Source organism: Lotus japonicus, chromosome 5 (assembly GCF_012489685.1).
Source record: "Lotus japonicus ecotype B-129 chromosome 5, LjGifu_v1.2".
In the NCBI taxonomy this organism is placed as follows: domain Eukaryota; kingdom Viridiplantae; phylum Streptophyta; class Magnoliopsida; order Fabales; family Fabaceae; genus Lotus; species Lotus japonicus.
Window position 1 is genome coordinate 24,103,360 of NC_080045.1, and position 18,018 is coordinate 24,121,377.

The 18,018-nt window shown below is 34.9% G+C and overlaps 1 protein-coding gene across 1 annotated transcript; it reads right to left on the reverse strand.

Moving 5' to 3' along the window:
* Positions 1-7,969: 7,969 nt before the first annotated feature.
* On the reverse strand, positions 7,970-18,018 carry LOC130719345 (uncharacterized). Its single transcript, XM_057569971.1, has 5 exons — positions 17,214-18,018; positions 16,081-16,165; positions 15,868-16,000; positions 8,733-8,837; positions 7,970-8,104 (listed from the first exon to the last, which is right to left on the reverse strand). Exons 1-5 carry the CDS (start codon positions 18,016-18,018, stop codon positions 7,970-7,972), a joined length of 1,263 nt encoding a protein of 420 aa, XP_057425954.1.

The window sequence follows — 18,018 nt, forward strand, 5'->3', positions numbered from 1 at the left end:
AGAATCCTACTAATTATGCTAAAGAGTTGTACATCATATAGAAGTATCAGAACGGTGAAAGGAATAACATATGATACTTTTAAGGAAGCATGCAATCAATTGGGGTTGCTAACAGATGACAAAGAATTATATATGCAATTAAAGAAGTCTCTGATTTAGCTTCCGAACAACAAATGAGGAAACTCTTTGTAAGAATGTTAATGATAAATTCAATCTCAAAACCTAATGATGTTTGTGACGCATGTTGACTTCTCTTATTAGAAGGCATTCTACACCATAAAAGAAAAATATTTCATGATCCAGGTATGTAGATTTTCAAGTTATATTATTAAGATTTAAAATGTTGTCATAATAATATAATTATTTCTTGAGATTTAATATAAATGAAATTCAAAAGTTTAGAAAATCACGTTGCGCATGATAATTATGCAAAATGTGTGAACATCATTAGTTATATTCGATACAGTTAAAAAACATTAGTGAATATTCCTTCTCGACTGTTGGACTACGAATCGCAGATGCTGATCTGAAAATTTTATGTGTCATTGAAATTGAGAAGTTGCTCCAAAGAAATGGTAGGTCATTAAATGATTACTCATCTTTGCCATCTCCAGAATATGATGAAGTCCTGCAATATGATAATAGATTTATTGTCGATGAACTAAACTATGACAAAGATGCATTAAAGGTACAATATGAAAAGTTGTTGTGTATGCTTACACCTTAGCAGAAGTCTGTATATGATAGTCACATCTTTGTTGTCAAACTCAGGAGGCTTCTACTTTTTATATGGCTATGGTGGAACCGAAAAGACTTTTGTTTGGAACACTTTATCTGCGTCACTTTAAAAAGTTTTGTTTCGAAACTCTTTGACGTTACACTCCGAGATAACAACGTACATAAACCTTTTGGAGGAAAAATATTAATACTTGGAGATGATTTTACACAATATTACATGTAATAACTAGAGGAAGCAAACAATAAGTTGTGGAAGCTACTGTAAATTCTTCATCATTGTGGAAGCATTTTAAAGTTATGAAATTGTCTAAGAACATGCGTTTAAGCACAACTGAGACGGCTGATGAAGCAAAAGAAATCAAAGAGTTTGCAGATTGGATTCTTAAAATTGGAAATGACGATCATCCTGATTCCAGAGCATGAGAGTATGATGTTCAAATCTCGCCATATCTGCTCATCCTAATTAGTCCCGACCCATTAATGGAATTGATTAAATATACATATCCTGACCTTCCACGCAAAATGAAAGACCCGCAATTCTTTCAAGATAGAGAAATATTTGCGCCTACACTAGAGATTGTTGAAATGATAAACACTTACATGCTTGGCATGGTAGCTGTACCATAACATGAATATCTGAGCTCCGACTCTGCTTTTCGATCTAATGAGGATTCTGAAATCTGGGGTGAGTGGTTTTACCATAGAATTTTTGAACGACACTAAAAGTTCAGGAATCCCTAACCACAAACTATAATTGAAAGTAGGTACTCCAATCATGCTTTTGAGAAATATAGACCAAGCAGCATGTTTAAGTAATGGAACCAGGTTAATTGTGGATGAACTTGGTGAACGTGCTATTGGTACAACTGTTATCACAAGAACACATGCTAATGACAAAGTACACATTTCAAGAAGGAACCAAGTCCATTCTAATTCCAAATCTCCAATTAAATTCAGAAGAAGACAGTTTCCAATTGCAATATGCTTCGCGATGATCATAAACAAAAGCAAGGACAAACACTATCTCAGGTTGGACTCTTCCTTCTGAAGTCCGTCTTCACTCATGGTCAGTTATATGTACCTTTCTCTGCAATGCGCTCAAGAAAGAGTCTTAGAATTAGTATACTGGATACAGAGATGACACTCGCGCTGGGTGGGGGCGGGGAGTGCCTCCCCACTCCCCATCCCCGCATCTCTTCTCTGCCCCCATCCCCACTACCTATCCCCGTGACGGGGTGAATTTTTACTACATCTTCCACCTCCCCACAGGTCCCACGGATCCCCATAGGGATCACTAATATATCATTAAAAATAAAATAAAAATACATAAATTTATACCTGGACCACAAATGTTTAAATATAGAAACCACATATTTTTTACCTCAATAACATCTTTATCTTCATTAGAAATATGTTGTTCAAACTGAAATTTTGAAGTACTGAATCAGCTACGTTTATGATCCTTTATATTTTTTTATTAGCTACTTGACTTTATTATTAAGGGTATTATTGAATTTTTACCTATGCACATGGGGCGGGGAGGGTGATCCCCAAATTCATTTCGGGGGAATTTCGTCCCCACACCCACCATCACGTGAAAAAATTCCCCAAGAATATAATGGGTCCCCAAATGGGGTAATCCCCACATGCAGGTGAAAATTGTCATCCCTAACTGGATAATTCGGGCAAACAATAGACCAGTACTGTAAATATAGTGTTTAAGAAATTTTTTGAAATTGTTGATATATACAACATAATTTCATTTGTCTCTTCATATATTATTATACGGTTGACTTATACACGATTACCTTATTTATAATTTAATTATATATGAAAACTAATTTATTTATTAAAAAAATATAACATAAAATTCCGTGCAACGCACGGATTATCGCACTAGTTATTTGAATGCTGGAAGGAAATGGATTCAAAGTTCCAAATCTAATGGTCTCCCTTTATTTTTTCGTTGCCTTATGTGTGAACCTGAAAAACTAATGTTTTTTTTCTTAATTATTAAAAAGGACTTTGGCATGATTAAAAAGATTTGGTACTGTGAATGTCAATTTTTACCATGTTTCCGTGGACTTCTTGCTCTGGTACAGGACGCGTTTTACTTTCTTTCCAACATAGGATTGTTTTTTTTTAAGAATGGTTTAATTCTTACTTAAAATAATAATTTCTTTCAAGTATATCTATTGCCTGCTGTAGACTTATTTTCTTTTTCTTTCCTCACTGCAATTAATCAAAACATAATCTCCCAAATATAATTTTGAAATCACGTACTGAATTTATTAAGGGTTGGCTGTTTTTTTATATATAATAAAATACACTTACCAACTTATAATGATCTCTTTTCTATATAAGTAAGACATGTTAATATATCAAATCTTTTCAAAGTAAAATACACAAACCAATCTAAAAATATTCCAAGAATTACGTGGCTTTGAATTCTCCATCACATTTTAGGGATACGTAGGAGCGGGCATCAACAACTGTCAAGCCAAATTTGTAAATAATCTTTTTTTTCTTAATAAAATATAAAATAGTCTTTAATCAAAATCATTTTCTTGGGGTGGAATAAATAAAAAGCTATGTTCTTTCACACAATTCATTAGGGTAACCATTTATAAATGAACGCTTAGGGTGCTAGTACCTTCCCTACGCGTAATTGACTCTCGAACCCGTTTTTGGTTTCGAAGACTATATTCATATAGGTTTTCTAACGTTTACCCTTTTTAAAAATGTTGGTGGCGACTCTTCTGAATTCTAATGTTTGTAGTGTCGTCCCGCCGCAATCCTGGTTGCGACAGTTGGCGACTCTGCTGGGATCACACTTCGAGATTCAAGCTTGACATGGTTAATTGTGTGATTTTTCTTGTTAGCTTTATTTGTTTAACCCCCTTTTTCTTAATTTTAATCTTGTGAACCCTAGGATAGATGCCATTTTTAATTTGGATATTTGTGTTTTCCGTTTTCTTTTTGCAGGTAGGGTAGTAATAGAGATAAAGATTTGTATGCTTCCTACACACACCACGTATCACTTGCTTCACACACTTTTTGGACTCTATACCCGAGTCCTGGAACAACCATAGGATGAGAAAGAGACCCTGGTGATGGCATGTGAGCTATGCTCCCTGACAGTCACTGAATACTCGCCTAGATTTCTACTGCCATGATGGGCTTACCACATGTGAACTTTGGTTCCCTGTGGTTAAGGTCAGGATGACAGGTTCAATCTGGGGACCTTTTTAGTTGAGAGAATTTTAGAACCCTCCTTGAGGTAGCACACGAATAGTCAGGCCATAATATTACGATCTATAGGATTTACCCTAATAGGACACATGTGGGCATATTCTACTTTTTTTTTCCTAAAAAATAATAATAATGTAAATACTGTATATATCAGGTTCTTTTCTTTTACATACTTTTAATTTTTTTTTTTAGTTTTTTTTTTCTTATGATAGGTAAGCTTGGTGGTTGGCATTGCCTTTGATAAAAAAACGAAATGGAAAATTTATAGCATGCTAGCACTCCTCAAGATATTGCTAGACACGTTCTATGTGGAACTCCCCCTAGATTGATTGTCAACCATATCCACCATCTTATAGGTCGCGCACCTTCTGATGGGATATGGGTTCCATTTCGATTTATCAAGTGCAGCACCAACCTACCTAGTAACAACATCGTAAGATAAAAAATTAAATGAATAACTTAATGATAAATGTTTTTTAAGAAACAAAAAGTGTATCTTCTCCTTCCTTACAGGACTCGGTCTCAGGCTACGATCATGGATGACCTTGAACAAATGTCCAAGCTCATGGAGTTTATACAAGAAGCTGCGAAGAAGGACAATGAAACGTCGTCATCCACTGCTGACCAACCTCCTGGCTTTTCTCCTGCCCATGCTCAAGGGGTAGTCATGCTGCTGACAGTGCAGTCTAACAGGCCCCTTCCAACAAGTTTCTCAGCCACACGAGGTTCAGTTTCCCCGTATGGCCTTCCTCCAAGTTATACACCGCCTTTTGTTGTCGACCCCACAGACAGTAACCCGCCGGCAACTGCCAAGCTTGGCCCGACTCAGTCATAGGGTCCGCTCAATAATGCCATGGGAGCACCATATACTAATGTCCCTCCATATGTTGTCCCACCAAAGCAAGTGCCACTCCCGAACACCAGCCAACAAGACATGGCTCACGCCTATTATCTCCCGCGCTCCCTAACCATTCCCATACCATATTACTCTACTGAGGTGGATCAACAACGCCTCAACCCACCAACACCTCGCGTTGTTGAAGACGACAAACCTAAAGGAAGGTTGCAGTTGCTAGAGGAAAGAATGCGAGCCATGGAAGGTGGAAATCATGGTTTTATTGATGCATCAGACTTGTGTCTTGTCCCAGATATTGTGATTCCCCCAAAGTTCAAGGTCCCAGAGTTCAATAAGTACAAGGGGATTACTTGTCCAAAAAGTCATTTGACCATGTAATCCAGAAAGATGGCTTCACATACCCATGATAAGAAGATCCTGATCCATTTTTTCCAAGATAGTCTGAATGGAGGGGCACTGAATTGGTACATGCATTTGGAGCGGACCTGCATACGCAGTTGGAGAGATTTAGCGGACGCATTCTTGAAGCAGTACAAGTACAACGCTGATATGGCTCCTGATAGAATAGCTCCAAAACACCTCGAAAAAAGAAAGTGAAACTTTCAAGGAATACGCCCAACGGTGGAGAGAGCTGGTATCTTAAGTAGAACCTTCCCTATCTGAGAAAGAGATTGTATCGATGTTCATTCTAAACTCTTCAACCCCCATTTTATGATAGGTTGGTCGGAGGTGTGTTGTCGAATTTCTCAGACATGGTTATCATCGGTGAGAGAGTAGAGCATGGTATGAGAATTGGGAGGATTCCTGCTAATCACTATGCAGCCAGCAGCATGAAGAAACCATGTCAAACTTTTGGAAAGAACAATGAAGGGGAAGCTAATGCCGTCACTGCCTACCAAACCTCGCAGTGGTATGGACCAACTCCACCCCAATCTTCCAACATAATACCTCCACACCAAAACTCACCGCAAGACCAGGATCCTAGGTCCACTAATAACCAAAGATAGGGTCCAGTTTGACCCCATTCCTATGACCTACACAGAGCTCCTGCCCCAACTTACCAAAGGCTCCTTGATGGTCCCTTATCCTTTGGTGCCGGCCCAACCTCCATATCCGAGAGGATATGACCCAAATGCCAAGTGTGACTATCATGCTAGATCTATCGGGCATTCCACTGAGAAATATCTAGCGTTTAAACATAAGGTGCAGAAGTTGATCGATGCGAAGCTGCTGAATTTTGCTGAAAAACCAAATATGAAGAACAATTCATTGCCTGGTCACGTAGGTTCAAGCGTGAATGCAGTTCGAGAAGATTCTGAACCACGCTTGGTCAGAAGCATGGAAGATATTAGGACTCCGTTGAAGCTCATCTTTATTGAAATGTGCAAAAGAGGAATGATCAAGGGGACTGTCGATAAGGTGCAAATGTGTGGTTTCCACCCTAGTGCTCCTCATCACATTCAGGAATGCAATGAATTTAGAGGGATATTACAAGACCTTATGGATCAAAAGCTAGTGCGAATAGGCCAATCTGGGGCCGATCATGAAGTACCAAAGAATGAGGGATAGATCCCAATCTTTTCAAAGCCGCTGGTTATCCATTACACTAGGAGTGTAACCATTCCTATTTCAGGTGAACAAAAGACCATTATTGTACAAGTGGACAAGACTAGCAAAACCTCGCTACAAGAGATGTTTGTTGGTAGCTATGCAGCTGCCCTGGTTTCTACCAATCCCAAGTCGATCACCATCAAACTACTAGCTCCATTTCCATTCAAAGATAGCAAGGCAGTACAATGGAAATATGATTTTAAGATCGAAAATGGAAGTTCTGAAGCTCCAACTATTACAAATATTGTTGACACCATGGGAGTGACTCGAAACGGGCATGTTTATGCACTAGAAGATGCATTAGAGACCTCATTTCAGGCACTGGAAATTTCCAGTGCAACGTACGTGAACGAAGAAATGCCTGACCCGAAAGCACAATTGTCAGATGCTTCTTTGATGGTCGCTAAAGTAATGCTCGAAGGAGGTTATGAGCAAGGAAGAGGGCTTGGAACAAGTGAAATAGGGATCGTTGAAGTTCCAACTCCATTCGAAAATAAGGACAAATATGGGCTAGACTACAAACCCACTAGGGATGACAAGAAAATGATGGCTGCTGATAAAAGGGAAAAGAGATTAGCCAGGTTGGAAAATCAAGAGTCAAAGACTGAGGGACTCCCCATCTGCAATCTGTTTGAGACATTTCGAAGTGCTGGTTTTGAATTTCAAGGCCCGATATCTGCGGCAGAAGAAGATGTTCCAGGAATTCCGCATGCTGATCTAATCCGTCCATGTGCGCCAAATGAAAACCTCAATAATGGGAGGGCTGTCGAACTTGCCATGGTTTACAAAATTGGTTCCAAAGTAATTGCATAATCCTTTTGCTTTGCCCAAAGTTTAGGATATCTTTGAACATTTTATGTTTGGCCATCATGTTTCCCTTTGATTTATAATATTAATAAAATGCATTTTGAATTTCCACCATAACCTCTTCTTTTACTTTGCTGCCCTTTTCTTTGTCTTTTCTTAAGCCTTTTGTTGCCAACGTTTCTTCTTATCGCCTTCCTTTTATTTTTAACTAATAACAATGCAGGGATGAGAGTGATGTCCTCGAGGGTGACAGTACTAGTGTAATATCGCCTTATTTTGACTGCCCCATCAATCAAGCTGACGAGGAAACAAAAGATGAGGATGAACCTCCCCCTGAACTTTCGAGAGCAGTCGAGGCGCGAATAAGAACATCGAAAAGACTGTGCAGAAAATGGTAGTAACATACAGGGATTGGCACGACATGCTCCTTTTCGACTTGCATTCGCACTTCAACTTGGGAAACACCATTTTCTCTAGTGTATGGGATGAATGAAGTCTTAACAATTGAAGTTGAGATCCCATCACTAAGAGTGTTGATGGAAGCTAAACTGGAGGAAGCTGACTGGGTCCAAACCCGACTTGACCAATTAAATCTCATCGATGGTAGAAGGTTAGCCGTTTTGTGTCATGGTCAGCTATATCATAAAAGGATGAAAAGAGCCTAGGGAAAAGAAGGTGCGTCCCAGGGAGTTTCAAGAAGGGGATTTAGTCCTTAAGAAGATTTTGCTCATTCAAAAGGATCACCGAGGTAAATGGACCCCAAATTATGAAGGTCCATACGTAGTCAAAAGAGTCTTCTCTAGAGGAGCCTTTATCCTTAGTCATATGGATAACCAAGATCTGCCACACCCAATAAATTCTGATGCAGTAAAAAAGTATTATGTTTGAAAAGATTGCTAGATCAAACGATGGTCTAGGCAAAAGTTAGAGCCACCCGGTGGACTGAAAACTAAAAAACGAGCAGCCCACGCAAAAGTTAGGGTAAAAAAAGAAGGTATGGTTGTAATCTTGGATAGCTCCTCCTGCGAAGGTAGAAGCCCTAGCCCTGGCTAGGGCAAAAGAGATGCTTGCAGAGAGGGTCATTTGGGGTAATTAAGAAGATCAATGTGGTTGGTTGATGGCAGACATAATAAGACGAAGTAAAGCTAGCACTTCTCATCCAAGGGGGCGTCCTTTTAGTACTGTATCGTCACCCACATTTTCTAAATATCTTTCCTCTTGTACCTTTCATTCGTTTGATGAATAAATTGACTTTACCATCATTTACCTTTTGAATAGTAATAAACTCATTTTCATTTGATAACCCTTGTATTCATTTTACTTTTTATTTTCTATGCATTAAAGGGAAGCATGTTGTAGAATGTATATGCATCATTTTGGACAAACTCTGTGAGCCTTGTAAGTTTGGCAAAACCTTGAGTTAAGAAGATGGACGGTTAGACCACAAAGAATTTTTATGATGACATACTGTTGACATCGCCCGGTTCAAAGTCCAACAATTGACACGGGGACTTGTGGAAGGAAAAACAGGGATAAATGTTGCGTTCAAGCTCATCCTCGGGTCCTTGAATGCCTGATACCAGTTTAAGAATCAAAAAATTCAAAAAACAAAAAAACAAAAAACAAAAAACAAAAAATCAAAGGCACACGTAGTGAGCCAAGACCTATCCAGGGTACACTTAGTGCACCCACTCAAAGGTGCACGTAGTGCGCCAACATCCATCAAGGGTACCACGTAGGGGACCCACTCAAAGGCACACGTAGTGGGCCTTCATCAAGTCAGGGTACACGTAGTGGACCCACTCAAAGGCACACGTAGTGGGCATTCATCAAGTCAGGGTACACGTAGTGGACCCACTCAAAGGCTGGGCCATCTTCCAGTCACGATACACGTAGTGCATCCGCTCAATGGCGTACCTAGTGAGCCAAAATCTATCCAGGGTCCACGTAGTGCACCCACTCAAATGCGCACGTAGTGAGCCAAAATTCATTCAGGGTACCATGTAGTGGGCCATCATCCAGTCAGGGAGCACGTAGTGCACCCGCTTGAAGACCACGTAGTGGTTTCGCTTATATTTTCTTCTTCGGAAGACCACCCAGTGGTTCCGCAGTTTGTTCTTTTTTCAAAAGACCACGTAGTGGTTCCTTAGCATGTTTCTCTTTTCGGAAGACCACGTAGTGGTTCCGCAACTTTTTTCTCAAGAGACCACGTAGTGGCCTAGGGGTGCACATGAGTTGGGTTGGATGGATTTTGGTCAAAATAAAATCCGAACCGATCAAAATTGTCTGGGTTGGGTTGGGTTGGATTTCACGAATTTCTTCTTCGGACCCGATCCGAACCAACCCGATGAAGTTCGGATTGGGTTGGATGGATTGATTGGGTCACTATATTAAAATAATAATATATCTGAAATATTAAAAAATCTTGCAAATATTATTATAAATTCAGAAAAAGTTATAAAAAATACTAAATATGTTATAATACTAAATAGCATGAAAATGACACAAAAAGTTATACCAAATAACATGAAATAATATCACATAAATGACATATAACCAAACTAGTGTGATAACCCGTGCGTTGCACGGAATTTTAAGTCGTAATTTTTTAATCATAAATAAGTTAAACGTGTATATATTAACTGTGTAAAAATATATGAAGTGAAAAATGAAATAAATGAATGAAATTGTATACATCAAACATTTCCAAAAACTTCCTTAAGCACTACATTTACAATAAGTCTGTTGTTTGCCCTCCTCATTCAGTATACAAAGTTTAAGACCATTTCTTGAGCGTACTCTAGATAGAGCTAGAGCTACATATAACTGATCATGACTGAAGACGGGTCTCAAAAGGAAGAGTTCAACCAGAGATAGTGTTTGTTCTTGTCTTTTGTTTATGATCATAGCAAAGCATACTGCAATTGGAAATTGTCTTCTTCTGAATTTAATTGGACATTTGGAATCAGAAGGAACCAAGTCCATTCTTGAAATGTGCACCTTGTCATTAGCATTTGTTCCCATGATAACAGTTGCACCGATAACACGTTCACCAAGTTCATCCACAATTAACCTGGTACCATTGCATAAACCTGCTGCTTGGTCTATATTTCTCAAAAGCATGATTGAAGTACCAACTTTCAATAATAGTTTGTGGTTAGGCATTCCTGAACTTTTGGTGTCGTTCAAAATTTATGTGGTAAACCATTCACCTTGGATTTCAGAATCCTTATCAGATCGCAATGCAAAGTCGGAGCTTAGATATTCGTGTTCTGGTGCAGCTATCATGCAAAGCATGTAAGTGTTTATAATTTCAATAGCCGCCAGTGTAGGGGTCAATATTACTATGACTTGAAAGAATTGAGGGTCTTTCATTTTGTGCGAAAGGTCAGGATATGTATATTTAATCAATTCCATTAATGAGTCAGGAGTAATTGGGATGAGCAGATCTTGCTGGATTTGAACATCGTACTCTCCTGCTCCAGAATCAGGATGATCGCCATTTCCAATTTTAAGAATCCAATCTGCAAACTCTTTGATTTCTTTTGCTTTATCAACCGTCTCAGCTGCAGTTAGCCGCACATTCTTAGACAATTTCATAACTTGGCAATGCTTCCACAATGAGGAAGAGTTTACAGTAGCTTCGACGATTTCCTATCTGCTTCCTCTAGTTATTACAGGTAGTATTTGTCTAAAATCACCTCTAAGTATTACCACTTTTCCTCCAAAAGGCTTATGAAAGTTGTCTTCATTTTTCAACCTCATTAAATCTCGGAGTGTAACGTCTAGAGCTTCGAAACAATACTCTTTCAACATTGGAGCTTCATCGCATATAATAAGGCTTGTTTCAAGCAGAAGCTTTGCTCGTAGACTTCCCTGCTTAGAATGAGTTGTTCTGCCTCCAGGTAAGAGTAATGATGCTATACCATAGGAAGTAACATTAAGCACAATTAGTCATCTGGATCCAAGTGACGCGGATAAAGTGTTTCAGACAAAAGTTTTTCCGGTTCCACCATAGCCATATAAAAAGTAGAATCCTCCTAAGTTTGACAACACAGATGTGAAAACCCTCTCATATACAAAGGTATGCTCAGGTGTGAGCATACTAAGCAACTCTTCATATTGTACCTTGAATGCATCTTTGTCATAGTTTAGTTCATCTAGGGGTGTTCGCGGATTGGATTGGATCGGTTTTGAGGAGAAAAATCATCCAATCCGATCTCATCGGTTTTATGATTTTGTCATCCAATGGATTTTTTACTAAATTCAAATCCGAACCAATCTGATCCAATCTATAGCGGTTTGGATTGGATTGGATTGTTCGGTTTTTGTTTCACTTTTTTATACTTTGAAATTGTGTTGTATAAATTTTAAAAATATATAATATATGATAAATACAATGATACATAATTTATAACATTAATATAACATTCATAAATTTTAACATAGTCAACATATTTTAAAATTATGATTATAATTGTTTGCTTTGATGCATGTATATAGTAAACTTTGATGCATGTGTGATATAATCAATATATATACAATAAATATGTACTATGTAAGTGTAAGTGGAATGATATATGTATAACTAAAAGTATACATATTTGTGAATGTTCGGTTTGGATTGGATTGGTTCAGTTTTGGAAATCAAATCCGAAATCCGATCCGATCCAATAAATAATTTCGGTTTTTTCAATTTTCAGTCCGTTTGAATTTCGGTTTTTTTTTGGATCGGTTTGTCGGTTTTGTTTGGATTGGTTCGGTTATGAACACCCCTAAGTTCATCGACAATAAATCTATTGTCATATTGTAGGACTTCATCATATTTTGGAGTTGGCAATGATGGGTAATCACTTAATGACCTACCATTTCTTTGGAGCAACTTCAATTTCAATGATACATAAATTTTTCAAATCAGCATCTGCAATTCGTAGTTCTGCAATCAAGAATAAAGATTAACTAATGATTTTCCATTATATCGAATATAACTAATGTTGTTCACACACTTTGCATAATTATACTGCGCAACGTGATTTTCTAAAGTTTTGAATTTCAATTAAATTAAATCCAAGCAATAATTATAATATTAACAACATTTTCTTAATAATATAACTTGAAAACCTACATACTTGGATTATGAAATGTTTTTCTTTTATGATGTAAAATGCCTTCTGATAAGAGATGCCAGCATGCTTCCCAAACATCATTAGGTTTTGATATTGGATTAATCGTTAACATTCTTACAAAGAGTTTCCTCATTTGTTCACCGGAAGTTAAATCAAAGACTTCTTTAATTGCATCAATATATTCTTTGTCATCTGTTAGAAACCACAATTGATCGCATGCTTCCTTAAAAGTATCATATGTTATTCCCTTCACCGTTCTGATACTTCTATATGGTGTACAACATTTTTGCATAGTTAGTTGGATTCTCATGTAATATAACTCTCTGATGCCTGGAGGAATATACTGTAGTGTGCCAATTTTAAAACTCATATTTCTTCATTTCCAGATTCGCTCTTCCCGGTATTTCTCATTAGCTGCAAACCAAGCCATAAACATTGTGGATTTTGTACCACTCTTTTCTAGAACATCTTCAACATCTTCTTCATCATTTTAATATACCAAATATTCATTTGGGAGATGAAAATTTAGTTTTTGCACAGATGGCCATCGTTTGTGTATGGTAAAGCCAAATGTTCTCCAAGCTGCCTCACACAGAGAAAGATGACGACAATCATAATATTGTTTTACCTCATCCACTGACTCTTTTGCTTGACCATCGTTGTCCTTATTTTAAATTTCAAGCATTGCTCGGTCTGCACCTTTGTTAATATATTTGAACAAATATTTTATAGCATTGGACTTGTTATAATACTCCACATTAATGTGAGCTTGATACCTCATAAGGAGTGTGAGATTGTAAGGCACAACATACTTGCAATGTAGAACATGCCACATGCAGATTACAATTGTAATAAGTAACATATCTTAGTTATCTTTTATTTTTTCACGAAGTTGTGTTTTTTCAAATTGGTATCAATTTAATGTATTCGCAATGCATATTACACCTGTAATTAAATTATATACTTGTTATCAATTTCAATGTCTTTTTTCTTGATTACAATCTCTGTTTGCATTCTTCTTTTATAACATTAAAAGTGGAAACTTAGAAGTTTTTTCCTTCGATGATTTATGACCCAAAATTTAAATATTAACTATCTGATTTGGCAAAAATAATATATTTTAATATTTTAAGGGATATCATTGATTTCAAATTATAAAAAAAATAGTAATTTAGATATTAAAAAAATTTTATACATGCGTGTAAAGGGATGGAGACTTGATTAGTGGAGTAGTTGCAGCAATTAAATTTTCATTATTTATGCTTAGTACTCATTCCGTTCCTATTTATAAGAACCAAATAGAAAATTCCCTTGGTCCTTTTTATAAGAATCAACTTGGAGTTTGTGGAGAATTAATTATTTTTGGGAAAGAATGCCCTTATTTAATTGAATTTCTCTCTCTTTCCACTTGCTATAGCATTAATGATGGATAAAAATTAAGAATAATGGGTGGAGGGTAACTTTGGAAAGTTGATATAAATTGAAAACAAATTTAATGCAATTATCTTGATTAGCTAAATTTCTTAAAGGGTGTGAAGTGGTTGCTTGGTTCTTATATTAAGGAACAGAGGGAGTATCTAGTAATTATTGCTATATATTTAATTGTTAAAAACGATTATCAACAATAACATGTGGGGATTCAAAACGTTTAATAAATTTTAACCAACACCATTGAATTTGATTTCTGCACTGGAAACCAAAAATTCATAAACCTGTTTGGTTTGAGAAAATATTTTCTGTTTTAATTTTCTATTTCTATTTTTTCAAAATATTTTTCATGTTCCAAATTTCCAAATTTAGAAATCATGTTTGGTTTGATTTCCAATTTCCTGTTTCTAAAATTGGTTTAACCATTTTTAATAAAGATTTGTCAAATATCATTTTATAAAATTTAAAATCAATTTTTAAATAATAACATTATATTTATATTTGTGCTTATAAAAGGTATGATATAAATTAATAATACCAAATATTATTAATATATCTATAACATGTATTTTAAAAACAAATATACATATAATTATGTTAATTTATTTATTTTGCAATGCATGTCTTAAACGGTTTTTATATACTCAATGAGTCTCGGTCGCAGTGATAAAAAGTGGTTGTTTGAACTCTTAAGTAAGAGTTCGATTTATAGAAGTCACACTTTTGAAGAGACATTTGACCTTCATTACATCCGAATAGGAATTTCAAGAGCAATTTAAAAAAAGTTTTTATAAACATAGCTATATATATATATAATATAATTATATATCTTGTTATATATAAATTAATTTATTATATATTTATGCTTTACAAATGTAAAGCGTCTGTATCAAATATATATGTAACATACTAGTTTTTAACCCGTGCCTTGCACGGGAAATTTAATTTTGGATTTCTTTTTTAATTTTAGTTGAATAATTAATATCTTTTTTTATTTATTCTATATAGGTATGTAGTTTTTTTTTCTTCTCTTTTTGCACATTTGTGTTGTAGGTGTTTTTTTTTTTTGCAAAGTAATGTGTTTAAGGGTCGAAAGCACATTTTAATTGACTGATGCACGAAGATTTGCAAACATAAAACGATTTATTGAATATTTTAGCAACATGGTCAATATTTTAAATGGGAAATTATTGTACTTGATTTTGTTGTTATTTTTTTAGATAGTAATTTATTTATAGAAAAGTAATTAAATAGGTATAGTGTAAAATTTATTTTTATAAAAGGAGGGATTATAGTGTCTACTGTTTTTATAACTGAATATAAAACACACTATTTAAGATCCATTAAATACGTTTATATAAGAGTTTTTATATTTATTAAATGATAATTAATATACTCGTTAAAAGACCTTTAGGTAGGCAAAACTTTTTTTTTCCTTTTTAAATACGGTACATATTTTTAATGAATTTTTTTTAAATTGATTAAAATTTAAGTTTTTTAAAAAACATTAAATAAGTGTTCCAGCATTTTTTTTTACAAAACAATAAAAAAAACGTTTTTTTTAAGAATTGAATATAGTAGCTGTTGTTTTAACTGTTGACTATGAATTAATCTTTTTTTAAAATGTTCAAAACGTGTTTCAAAATCTTTTTTTTCTATTATAACGTTATGAATTTAAAGCAATTAAATTCAATAAAAGAGTATAAGAGTTTATGGTATAATTAATTGATATTTTATCCCATTATTAATGTGTTATTAATTTCATATAATAGGTGATTATTAATTTAGTTTAATAAGTTTTTTATTTTGTAGTTAGTGTTTAAAAATCTATAACACCATGAATCTTGTATTTAAAACGCATTTTTGTTTAGTGTAATCCTAACATTATATGTTTATTTACTAATTTAATAATTTATTCATTAATAGTAATTTAATAATATAATAGGTATTTTTTTATTTAATTAAAACGTTGAATGAAAATCAATGTCTGCTATTTTTTAATCAAAAAGCAATGTCTAATAAATTAAATTGAAAGTGATGAGAACATACCGATCTGCAAGTAATCAAATTTTTAATCCTTGTGCTTGCGAAAAGCGTCAAGAACTCATCTTCTTCAGTAGCATTTAATCTTTCAATCACAACGTTCATTACTTGAGTATGAACTGCGTCACACTCAAATAATCTGGGAAGAAACAAAAATTATATTGTTATTTGTCATCTAAATTTGTTCAAAGTAATATGAAATCCACAGTACATACATACCTTCCTCTATAGGACACTGCTTGTGGAATGTCAGGATTGAACATTACTTTAGTGTAGTTTAACCCAGCAGTTAGCTTATATTCCCCTGGAAAAAAAATTAGCAATCGATTGTAAGTTTAAGTTTGAACATGTTGATTTATTATATAGAAGTTTATGTTTGTTTGTTGCTCAAAATAACTAAATGTACCTTGGTGAATTGTTACTACTCCCAACAATATGATAATAACAACATGCATGTTTGTTGTCTTCTGAATTTAGAAGTGCATCCAATTTATCAACAAATTGGTCGTATAAAAAACATTTAATTTTTTTGCAGGGAAAAAATTAAACAAAATTTGTTAATATTCTTCCGTAGGAATTTAGAGAAATTAATAATATTAATTTGTTATTGATAAAAGCAAACTTACCCTTGAGATTCAATTTTAATGCCTCTGCTCTGCGTATGGACTCTGTTCCTCTCAAATCCGTTGTAATTTCTGACGTGCGTTACTTCGCCCATAACATCTGTTTTAATGGTAATGTCAATTCATAGATTAAAATTTCAATTTTAATTAGAATACATAAATTTTTGTTATGCATTGATTTCATTTTTTGAAAATTCAAATTATTTCTACTTTAACTGTATGAATAATTTATTAGTATTTTTTTTTTGGTTAATTTCGTATTCTGATTTAAAGGCTCACGTTTAGGGTTATTTCATATACTATTTTGAAGACTTTATAGAGTGCTGACATTAATTTTATATATTTTCATACTGTATATATCATGGAACAGATGGTGAAAAAATATTGAATAAAAACATATTGTAATTTTCTATGCTGCTAAAATTAAAAAAACTTGATTACATACTTTTAAAAAGCTAAAATACAGATTTCATATATTGTCAAACACTTCTTTGTAAAATACGTTCTTAGTAGTTTTTGTCACTTTTTCTTCCTCATCCATCACTAATAATTTAAGTCATTTTCTTGATCTTACCCTGGAGAGAGCAACATACAGTTGGCTATGTGTGAAGACCGAGCGAGAAAGATATAGGCCAACGTGGAACAATGACTGACCTTGACTTTTATTTATAGTCATTACAAAGCATAGACTGATCGGAAATTGACGTCTTTCAAACTTAAACGGGTAACCTGAGTCAGATGGAACCATGTCCATTCTTGAAATGAAAGTGTCTTCTCCAATGTTGGTTCCTGTTACTACAATGGCTTTTGTAACATTTGTTTCAAGATCAGCCACTATTAGCCGCGTCCCATTGCATAAACCGGCTGCTTGATCTATATTTCTCAATAGCATTATCGGAGCACCTTCCTTCAATGTTATTTTGTGATTTGGTATTCCTGAGCTTGTAATATCATTTAAGAATTCTGTAGTAAACCACTCTGACTGAAGTTTAGTGTCCTCGTCAGATTTGCAAGTGTTATCTGAGCTTAAGTACTCCGTTGTATTACCTGGTAGTAAATCAAGCATAAAATAATTAACCTTCTCAACACATTCCAATGTAGGACACAATATGCATCGTTCCTCCAAAAAAAATTCAGTCTTCATGTTATGCACCAAATTGGGATATGCAAAATCAACCAGGTCAAGAAGTGGATTTTCACTATTCTGTATCAAAAGATCTTCAGGAATTTCAATATCTGATTCACCACGCTCATTTGATTCGAAATCACCATCTCCGATTTTGAGAATCCAGTCAGCAAATTCTTTTATTTCTGTTGCAAGCTCTGGTGAACCTGCTGTGCTTAATCTCATATTTCTAGTGAGCTTTAAAACTTTGCAGTGTTTCCAAAGATCAGAAGAATTTATTGTAGCAGATACAATGTCTTGCCTTCCACCTTTTGGAATGACTGGAAGAATTTGTCTGATGTCACCGCCAAGAACTACAACCTTACCGCCAAATGGTTTGTCCATGTTATTTTCATCTTCCTGTCTCAT